Source organism: Frieseomelitta varia, unplaced genomic scaffold (assembly GCF_011392965.1).
Source record: "Frieseomelitta varia isolate USP_RPSP 00005682 unplaced genomic scaffold, Fvar_1.2 scaffold_285, whole genome shotgun sequence".
Lineage (NCBI taxonomy): Eukaryota > Metazoa > Arthropoda > Insecta > Hymenoptera > Apidae > Frieseomelitta > Frieseomelitta varia.
Window position 1 is genome coordinate 134,997 of NW_025110018.1, and position 11,160 is coordinate 146,156.

At 41.0% G+C, this 11,160-nt stretch overlaps 1 protein-coding gene across 5 annotated transcripts; it reads left to right on the forward strand.

Moving 5' to 3' along the window:
* The first annotated feature begins 3,513 nt into the window (after positions 1 to 3,513).
* On the forward strand, positions 3,514 to 10,547 carry LOC122529349 (armadillo segment polarity protein). 5 transcript variants are annotated; one of them, XM_043655377.1, is made up of 7 exons: positions 3,514 to 3,718; positions 4,580 to 4,643; positions 4,730 to 6,366; positions 6,449 to 6,628; positions 6,728 to 7,030; positions 8,017 to 8,113; positions 9,603 to 10,547. In XM_043655377.1, the coding sequence occupies exons 2-7, from the start codon at positions 4,607 to 4,609 to the stop codon at positions 9,785 to 9,787; spliced, it is 2,439 nt and encodes an 812-aa protein (XP_043511312.1). In that variant the 5' UTR covers positions 3,514 to 3,718; positions 4,580 to 4,606; the 3' UTR covers positions 9,788 to 10,547. The 5 variants fall into 5 exon arrangements, with proteins under 5 accessions (XP_043511312.1, XP_043511313.1, XP_043511311.1 ...); XM_043655376.1 differs by lacking the exon at positions 3,514 to 3,718 and adding an exon at positions 3,899 to 3,972 and having other exon boundaries at positions 6,452 to 6,628; XM_043655375.1 differs by lacking the exon at positions 3,514 to 3,718 and adding an exon at positions 3,901 to 3,972.
* The last annotated feature ends 613 nt before the right edge of the window (positions 10,548 to 11,160 follow it).

The following is an 11,160-nucleotide window of genomic DNA, read 5'->3' on the forward strand; positions in this document are numbered from 1 at the left end:
TGCGTTACATCGTAGGTACGTCGTGGTATGCGTACCTTTCGCGATACTTAGAGAAACCGCTCCCTCTTATCACCCCTCCCGTGCGTCTCAGCAGAACCTTGTTCGATACCATTTGAGGACCTCCAATAACCTATCCGAGCCATTCCGATAGGAGCTGTCAGCCCGCACCCACACGCTGTGCGCGCGAGGAGCCGCTCAGCGCAGACCGGATAAGCCTGAGCGCAGGTGTGCCGCACAAAATCGTCTGATCGACGTGCTGAGTGCGCTGATCTCGATGACCTTCGCCAAGGGTTTCGATTCGACGACGCCGCGGTACACGAGGCACGCCCCGGATACCATCTCGACGAGCTGCCCGGTACCACGATACCACGCTACCCTCGTATCTTTCTGCCTCCTTTTCGTCCCGTGCTTTCCTCTCGCTCACTTTCTCGTAGTCCTCTCTCATTCACAAGATTATCCTTTTCCATTATTTAACTCCATTATCGTGAACATCTCGATTGGTATTTCAAGCGTGAAAAAAAAAAGTAAAAATACGGAAAGAGGTCTCGTTAGAAGTCCTTTCGTAACTTTCGTAACTTGTCGCAATGTATTTTCATCATAGATACACTGATCACAATGTTCGACGCGTTCCTGGCGCTAGTACGTCTACGTTTTGGGAGTTGCGTGAGTCCCTTGGCTTCGGCCAGGGTGATGAATCGAGTATCGTTCGTCGTCTTTGTCGTCGTCGTCGTCGTCGTCGTCGTCGTCGTCGTCGTCCTCGACGCTGATTGTACTCACTATCCTCGCTCGACATTAGCCACGAGACTACTCCATCAACCGTGCCAGACGATACGACTGTGTCTACGAAACTTCTCTGGTTGACTCGTTTCCATCCCTCGGGATGAGAATGGTCATTCCTACCTTTCCATGGATCAGACTTTCGGCCAAAATGGACAAAACTTTCGCGTGCTTGATCATACACGGGATACAAGAAACTTGATCACTCGGTTATATTATAAAATAACGAAGGTTAACGATGCAAAGTGGTCGTGTGATTCACCACTCGATATCTCGAGCGAGTCGGTCCGTGGAAAAGAATGTTGATGATCGAGGATGATTTCCATACGGTCCTATTAGCCGTTCGTCTGCAAGATGGAACGGTAAATGAAGTACGGTTGACTATCCTCCCTTTCGCCGCGTAAACACGAGGCATTGCAGAATACACGGGCATTAAGCGCAGCAGAGCAGCGCAGATTCTGAGAATGCATATAATTAAGCACGTTGCATCTCGAGAATGTTGTGTATGTGCGTGCGTCCAGCTTTGTGTAGCGACTCGTTCGAGAGGCAACGTGTGCCCGTGTGTACCTTATATAGATACACATAAATATATGCCTAGCCATCGTTGGTCCCTCCACCCCTTCGAACCTCTCAGCCCCTGAGCTCCTCATCCCTTCGGTCTTTGGTCTCTCTCTCTCTCTCTTTCTCTCTCTCCCTCTCTAGTTCTCTCGCAACCGCTCTTTCTCTTTCCCTCCTTCTCTCTCTCTATCTCTCGCAACCCTGCCCGACTCTTCCCCCTTTTCTTGCCCCGCGTTCAACGGTGATCTATGTATCAGCCTGTGCTCGCCGAACCGGGCAACGTGTGTCCGTCCCCCTCGTGTGCTTACTTTATTATCGGGGCTCAAATGAGAATTTATGCAGACATAAACGCTCGTGTCAGCAGCATGCCGCGTAGGTGGGGAGACACACCGTTGAACGGGCATCTGTCACCCTCTATGCTCTCTACCTGGCCTGCCTTCAAGACGGTGTCTCGCTTTTTTCGAAGACCATGCGAAATTTCAAGACTCGAGCCCGGGCAAACGAACGAAACGAGAGCTCGATCCTTTTACTCGTATGATATGATCGTTCCCGAACGATCGATCGACCAGTGAGACCGCGGCGAGCATTTCTACGCCTGTTCTTTTTTACTCAAAGATACTAAACGGTACGATATCGCTCATTTGGTTAAGGAGGGCAGTATATATTCGATATAGCGAAGCGTGGGCTACACCGATCTCCCCTTTAAGCTCATAAATAAACGAAACCGACAAGAATACGTCGTAGTCGAATCTCGTATAAATAAATAAATATTTCGTGAAAAAAGTGTGTGTTCTCCTGTCCGATGAATCATCGTAAAATTCTGCCCGCCTGTTCCATGTTACATATTTTATTCGAGATCTTTACGCCGGGCGAAAATAGCGTGTAATTCTTTTCGATTAAAAGGAAACTCCTTCTCCCGGCCGGAGGAACGTTTTTAATAAACTTACATCGACGAGAAATTATCATACGAACCTAACGTCAAGAGTATGCGATTCTTGCATTTAAACTTACAGGCTATTGCGAATTTTAGTTTCTTTGAGTCATACCATCGACTCGTTGCAAATATTGCAAACATTCGCGGTGAATCGATCGAGATTTCCAAATGCGGGAAACCATTTCCTTTATTTTCGAAATTATGCAAAACGTAGTTATTGCTTGTTATTAATTGAAAGAACGGGCGTAAATTTATTCCAGGAAGCTTTGCGCTTCGATATTTCAATATCGGCACGATGATGTATTTCAAAACGCGTTTTCCTTTTTTCCGATTATCCGTTCAATATCAGCGTTGACATAAAATGTATCATCACTGTACGGAACGGAAGGAACGGTACCGCCATCACGCATCCGAAAATTAATCGGCGTGGGCGCAGCCGATAACGAATGGTGTTCCCGCCAAACGGCCAGTATATTTTACTTTGGACTCCAGTGTCTGTTATTTTGTGCGCATTCTAGCTGTCTAGCTGGCACGATTTACTCCTGAACTCGATCAGAAATTCTCGACTACTGTGGATGGACAAATACCCACGAATCCATTAAAAAATTGCCATGTCCTGGGGAATTGTCTTTTAATTGAAATTGATCTCCTCGACTGCACGATATTATCCTTCAGTCTTCGTACGTGAGATATTGGAACATTATAGGGTATTGCCAGTTTCACCATCTGGCATATTTTCGTCTAACATACCGGCAGATCGGTTTCATTTTTTCCGATCACCCCAAGTATACCCCCCCAAGTATACTACGCATCACGTTAATAAATTTACATTCGCACGCGGTACTTACGAAACTATGTAAATTAGAGTGATTAATTTCATTCGAAAAGATAACTTTTACTTACGTTTCATCGTGTTACTTTTCATTTCTGCCGAGTTCAATTTACATATGTACGTGCGCATAACCTTAAACTTAGGACACAAGGAGCGTGGATGGGAATCTTATGCTGAAAGGTACAGGTCAGTTGAAAGAACGGCAGAAATAAAGGAAAATAAATTACTTACTGACTTCTCGGAAGTGTAGTTAAACGAGTTTGAGTTAGATACGATCGAGTATTCGCGAGGGGTATAAAAATCGATAAATATTCTCCTTGCGGAGAGAGAACAACCGGCTAATCGAGGTGGCGCTGTGGACATTGAGCACCACTGCAACCTCGAATCAGTGTGGACGACAGGTGGCGGTAGAGGCGAGGCTTTCCGCGTCGTTTTCCGCCATCTTTAGTTGACGGATTCGAGGCAAGAAAGGTGAACAGCTCCGTACGGGGAAGAGATAGGTGAATTAAAGCGTCGGGGGCAATCGAGAATTTGCTGGATCGAGCGTGAGGTAGTGAGTCATTCGTGTCTTGATTCGAGCACGATTCACGAAGTCGCCTTCGGTCGATCGCTGTACGGTAAGCACAGTAGAATTTTATCATTCGCCATTACGTCGACCGATATGGAAAAAAAATTGTCATTTCCGTGACGGCGGTGTTTACGCTGGGTGTGTCAAAGTGTTCGTCCTCTCTCTCCTTTTCTCGTTCTCTTTCTCTCTTTCATTAATGTATCGTAGCCACATCTCTCTTGCTGCCCCTTCCTCCCCGTTTTCGCTTCCCTGCCACTCTCCTCCGCTCTCCGCTTTCCGTTGCTCGTGGATCCTCGGAAAATGGTGATGCATTGCATTCTTAGAGCCTTTGTTGTGCCGCACGCCCACGCGCGTCCCTCTACCTTTGGAAATCGGGCATCGTTCGCGCCTCGTGTGCACATCTAGATACGATTCCCAGCCGTATTCGATCGAGCCGCCGCGTCCTCCGCTCGTGTCTCAACGTAAAAGTGGAAGCTGCAACAACGCTCGGAGGAATCTTTCGATCGTGCCCACATTCCGAGTAGTTACATCCTCCTTCCATTCTTCGCGATACAGTGCACTGACCTTACGCGCGTCGTGGCGTCTTCGAAACTTTCGAAGCAAAGCAAGGCTACGAACTTTTCGTCGTGAGATCGAAGAAATTTTTTTTTCTCGTTAGTCGTGTGCTGACCGACACAGAGGTGTATTCTAGTTCGTATTGCTTTCTCGCACTCCCTTCCACGGTACTCACGTTACGTCGAACGCGTTTTGAAACGAAACATTGTGATGACATCGTTATTTGACGCTTTAACAGTTTAAATTGCACCTTTCGCGTTCATTTTTTCCTCCGTTTTACGAAAGTCTCTGCGCGAGTGACGAACTCATTACCAATGTAAATCAAGTGTGGTAGCATGGTTTTCTTTTTTTTCAGGTGTGGATAGACTCTCCCGTAGGAGCCATGAGTTATCAAATGCCTTCGAATCAATCCAGACCAAGTGAGTCACCTTTATATACAATGTATGATAAAATGTGAATACAGTATGTGAAATATTTCCATTATCCTATGCAATTACTTTTGTAGTGTCTCACGGGAATTATCAAGGTTTGGGTGATCTACCCATGGGCTCTGCCAAAGAACAAACTTTGATGTGGCAACAGAATTCATACATGGGTGATTCAGGAATACATTCTGGTGCTGTCACCCAGGCACCATCTCTGTCAGGCAAGGAAGACGACGAGATGGAGGGTGATCAGCTAATGTTTGATTTGGATCAAGGATTTGCTCAGGGATTCACTCAAGATCAGGTCGACGAAATGAATCAACAATTGAATCATACAAGATCTCAACGAGTTCGTGCAGCTATGTTTCCTGAAACATTAGAGGAGGGTATAGAAATCCCTTCGACGCAATATGACCCAGCTCAACCTACAGCTGTTCAAAGATTGGCAGAACCAAGTCAAATGTTGAAGCATGCGGTTGTCAATTTGATAAACTATCAAGATGATGCAGATCTTGCAACACGTGCAATACCAGAATTAATAAAATTACTAAATGACGAGGACCAAGTTGTTGTGTCTAAGGCGGCAATGGTAGTTCATCAACTTTCTAAGAAGGAAGCATCTCGTCATGCTATCATGAACAGTTCACAAATGGTTGCCGCTTTAGTTCGTGCCATTTCAAACAGTGACGATCTCGAGTCGACAAAAGCTGCAGTTGGTACATTGCATAATTTATCTCATCACAGACAAGGTCTTCTGGCTATTTTCAAAAGCGGAGGTATACCCGCTCTTGTGAAACTTTTGAGTTCACCAATGGAATCGGTGTTGTTTTACGCTATCACGACTCTTCATAATTTACTTTTACATCAGGATGGTTCTAAAATGGCAGTACGACTTGCTGGAGGACTGCAGAAAATGGTTGCTCTGCTGCAGCGTGATAATGTCAAATTTTTAGCTATAGTAACCGACTGCTTGCAAATTCTTGCATATGGTAATCAAGAGAGCAAATTAATTATATTAGCTTCTCAAGGGCCAATAGAATTGGTACGCATAATGCGTTCTTACGATTACGAGAAGCTTCTGTGGACGACTTCGAGAGCCTTGAAAGTATTGTCGGTTTGTCTTAGTAATAAACCAGTGATAGTCGAGGCTGGTGGTATGCAAGCACTTGCTATGCATCTCGGTAATCCAAGCCAGAGACTCGTCCAGAATTGTTTGTGGACGTTACGAAATTTATCGGATGCTGGAACCAAAGTCGACGGATTGGAAGGTTTATTACAGAGTCTTGTACAAGTTCTTAGCTCTACCGACGTCAATGTCGTCACATGTGCTGCTGGCATCTTGTCGAATTTGACTTGCAATAATCAACGTAACAAAGTAACAGTATGTCAAGTAGGCGGTGTAGATGCTCTTGTACGTACGATCATTTATGCAGACAGTCGGGAAGAGATCAGCGAGCCAGCAGTATGTGCGCTCCGTCACTTAACGTCACGTCACGTAGAAGCTGAAATGGCACAGAATTCGGTCCGCCTAAATTATGGAATACAAGTGATAGTGAAACTATTACACCCGCCTTCGCGTTGGCCATTGGTTAAAGCAGTAATAGGATTAATTCGCAACTTGGCGCTTTGTCCAGCAAATCACGGCCCGCTTCGTGATCACGGCGCAATTCATCATCTGGTCAGGCTTCTGATGCGTGCTTTCCCTGAGACACAACGGGTAAACGTTATTTTCAAATTGATTCTGTATATTCAATAGTCTTTGTCAAAATGTGACTAAGAAAAGATTGATTCTTCTTTAGCAGCAACGTTCATCCGTGGCAAGCACTGGAAGTCAGCAGACATCAGGAGCATATGCGGATGGTGGTGTTCGAATGGAGGAGATAGTGGAAGGTACTGTGGGAGCGCTCCATATTCTTGCAAGGGAGTCACACAATAGGGTCATTATCAGATCTCAGAACGTAATTCCGATCTTCGTGCAGGTAATTTTGATACGCATCAAAAAATTTATTGAAATTTAACTTTGATATGTTTCATATTAATTTCATATTAATTCTAATACGTTTGTACATTATTTGTAGTTGCTATTTAACGAGATTGAAAACATTCAACGCGTCGCAGCTGGTGTACTTTGCGAACTCGCCGCGGATAAAGAAGGTGCCGAAATGATCGAACAAGAAGGTGCTACTGCTCCTTTAACGGAGTTGCTTCACTCTAGGAATGAAGGTGTCGCGACCTATGCGGCAGCCGTTTTGTTCCGCATGAGCGAAGATAAACCACAGGAATATAAGAAACGACTTTCCATGGAACTTACCAACTCTCTGTTACGCGAGGATACAAATCTTTGGAATAACGCTGACTTTGGGATGGGTCCAGATTTACAGGTATCGTAACCCGTTATATCGATGCATGTCTCGCTTATGCCGTGGTTAAATTTATTCGTTTATAAACACCTTGTAACATAGCCCCGATTTTTTCTTTTTGTCTTTTTGTTTTCATTTGGCGGCATGTGCTGCTGCGATAAAATTTTAGTATATATGCTATACCGTGCTAGCTTTCGAATAGATTCTAAGAATCAAGTGTAAACCGACTTGTGAAACAGTTTGTTACCGGTTCGTAAGTTAACTCGTGTAGCAGTTTTTCCTTTTCACATTTGGTTACATCGTGTTAAGTAAATTGAGCCACAAGGGCATAATACAATAATTTCATCTGACTAGTAACAGGTACTCGCATACGTAATCGTCCCCGTCATGTAAGTTTAGCAATGTATAATTAGATAGTCTGCAGAAGTGAATGTCATTGTCCATTATTCCAGTTCGCACAACATAGGTATAGTTGTGAAAATTTAATCGATCACGTAGCAAGAACTCTAAACCGTGACATAAAATTGACAACGAATTGTCGAGGATTAGTTGTAATAGTTGAACATTTTACACTTGTATTCATGTTTCATTTTTTTACGGTATTCAATATTCGTTGAGAAGTTTCAAATTAAATTCATAAGCTCAAAGGAGGCCCCACGATCGTGCCTAATGGAGCAATGGAACCAGTAATAAATGTACATTTTTATGATTTCATTATGATACGTCCTTAGATTGCAACGTTACATTATGCATGAGAATGCGTTTCATCACCGTTCGTGTTTCATCTCTCCCCCTTTATATAACATAAAAACCATTCGCGATTATTTTTCAAACGCTATAAACGCGTCTCACGTTTACTCATATTATTATTGTAACGCCTTTAAACGATGTTTTCCTACGCGGTGGAACACCGAGTATCTTGTGACATATATCCTCGCCGGCTGTTAAAGACACGCCTGCCAAAGAAGATACGTTTTGTGTTGATCTGAGCTACCTAATCTCTTCAGGACATGCTTGGCCCTGATCAAGGCTATGACGGTATGTATGGACAAGGACCCCCTAGTGTACACAGCAGCCACGGAGGCCGAGGTTATCAACCGCAAGGTAAGTTACGAGCCTTATCCTTGTTTTTTTTACCCGATTAATCGCTTTCAGACGATCGACACAATCGATCGATTGTAGATGAATTTACAGAAGTGGATTTTCACGGTGTTTCCTTCTTTTTTTCCCATCGCGATATTAATATTCGAAACTTCTGATACGCCTTGTAACGAATGTAACCTCCAAAAATCACTCGCTATATTGAGACCTTCTTCGAAAGAGATGTGCTCTATTTTTCTTTTCCTTCGTTCTGCATCGAGAAACAATTGGTATTGGTAATGCGAATTTCTCTGTGCTCGTGTTCGTTCTTTTTTTCTCTTGTACGAAGTGAAAAAATTTGGTAACTCCTTTATTTCTAAAAAGAAAAAATAATCGATGATAAGAAGAAAGCAATGCATTTAATTCTATGTTATTTTAACAGCAGCTTAACCCACGGAATATATTAAAATACAGGCTATCAACAGTATCTCGCAGTAACATAGGTGATACTCAGCTCTTATGTACTGTTCTGCTTTGTGATTAATCGCTAATTGTCTACTTTACACACGCTTTTGATAGTTTATAAATTGTATTTGATATCCTGGCCACACGATACACGTTTGATTGAATTTGGTAAATATTACACATAATGCACGTTTTGTGAATGTTTTCTTCTTTAATTACTTTTGTTTTTCGTTTTTCTTATCAAGAGTGCAGCAGATTCATATTATAGCGTGTTCATTTAGTTTTTTTCCTTAATATATTTGTCAAATTTTTCTGCATGATATATTTGTATTTTTATCATCTTTTCTCTAAGTGAACGTACTTTATGGTGGAAAGAAGCATAGATAAGTATTCGTAAGTAATTAGATAAGATGTGTTATTGTTCTCAAGAACGATCGAATCAAAGGCGAATTTAATCTTTCGATTCCTGTTTGTTTTCATTTCCATTTAAATCTAATCGAATGCATCTTGTGGCTATCACTTCACTTGTTGTCTTTTTCCCAAATTTAATTAATTTTACGCGATCTTTCATCCTATTAATTAGGAAAAAAACTGTTATAGCTTTTGGATATAATCTTATTCAGAAACATCTTATTTTTTTATATATTCCATCTCCATTAAAAACATTGCAACTTGTGTCATAGTTATACTTAGTTTTTTTTACCAGAAAATTTATCTTTATTGTTAATCTTTTATTTCATGATTACAGAAATTTTTATTCGTGGGACCATCCAGTTAATAGGTTGAAAGTATCAGTATCACAAGTTAAAGAGAAACGAAATTTCCATAGTTTGAGATGATTACTTGTTTTTTTATTTTTGTCTGAGAGGACAAAAAGCAAAATAGTATCTCAGCGAGAAAACGTGTCACAATTATTTAGCAAGGTTGTGCTTTACTGGGTTGAGAAAATCTTCACAGAATCATTGACACTGTAGTATTCTTCGATTTAATGTAGCAAAACATACGAAGAGTAACACGTTGGGTTCATCGTAAATTTTATGTAAAACAGGTTATGACCAGATACCAGTAGATTCGATGCAAGGGTTGGAAATAGGTGGAGGGTCGACATATGGCGCGATGGACACTATGGACGTGGCGCACGAGGGTGACCTGAGTTTCGATCATTTAGGAGAGCTTCCTGCACCGCCGCAAGATAATAATCAGGTTGCAGCTTGGTACGACACCGATCTCTGAAACTGTGCCAGCATCGTATCTCGCCAGAGAAACGGATTCGTGAGGCTCTTAAGTAATTTCAATACGGACTAGTATTGAAATTACTAGCTTTGAGACTAGTATTGAAATTACTATTACTAGAAATTACTCGTTTCGGGATTCGCGATACAAATAGGCGATCGTTTTGTGCGATTCGATAGTTCCGAAAATTTTGCGTGAAATCTATGATACGATTGTTGCTCGAGTATTGAATGTCGGATGAGATCAATGACTGTTGAATGAACGATAATGATCTATCGTATAATATCTATGTATGTCTATTAAGCTAGACATTTTTGTCTAAATTTTTTAAGATCGCTTGTTTGATACTACCCAATACTATTTGATGTTGTATATTACTTAAGTAGTATTGTATCATAGATTTCTTTTGAAATTCATAAAATTATTGAATCGTAGATGACGATCACCTATTTATACCCTTAACTTCGAAACGATAGTATCATTCTCGAGTATCAGTGAATTACAATCAAGTATAAATATAAATGAATATCAATGAACTTTCGCATTACGTATTTTACAGGGTAGTTATACTTAATTTTTATTATTATCATTAACGTAGCTACGCAATCGTGGCGGTACTTTGCCTCATTCGATGCTTTGTACGCGCCTCTGATCGCTGTCGATGTATTAGACCTAAGTGAGAGACACGTAATTCATACACACCATGTATATGTATCATTTAATTGTTCATACGAATAAACTGAACGATTAAGTATTCAAATTTGTGCCAGTTGATCCATTCTCTGTATTTTTCTTTGAACTGGAATTTATCAGAGAGTATATGTGAGAAGAGAAAAGAGATAGGTTTAAATCGTTTAAAGTAGTTCTAAATGAATTTCCCGCTTAGGTTTCTAACCATCTGCTTACGGTCAAGTCGATCCATAATGAGTAAATAGGTAAACGAACGTAGTAGTAAATTGGTATTTCGCTAATTAGTTGATATTCGTATATGGAAACATTAGGAAACTAGTACATAGAATATAGTATATGGCGATAACGAATCGAAAAGATACTCTAATTTAAATACTTAATGAATATTTTATATTTTTTTTAGATATTCCCAAATCTGTGTAAAAGAATTTTTTGGAATATATGAATAGTAAGTGAGTTTTTACGTTCTGAAATTACAACTTCGAAAGGAATTACTTCATTATACACTACTAAATGAAGTAAGTTTAAAAAATAAAATAATAGTCTTATTCTTTTACAATAAAGATTATTAATAGAATTGCCATATACAATTATTCTGTTTGATCACACATAATATATATATTTATGAAAACTTTCTATTTTATGTTTAAATACTTTCATAAAAAAAAAACAAAACACCTGTA

What these genes read in the sequence shown, in the direction of transcription:
- LOC122529349 (XM_043655375.1), top strand. An exon ending in GGATGGGTCCAGATTTACAG is followed by an intron (nt 7,031 to 8,016) that starts GTATCGTAACCC and finishes TAATCTCTTCAG; the next exon opens with GACATGCTTGGCCCTGATCA. An exon ending in CCGAGGTTATCAACCGCAAG is followed by an intron (nt 8,114 to 9,602) that starts GTAAGTTACGAG and finishes TATGTAAAACAG; the next exon opens with GTTATGACCAGATACCAGTA.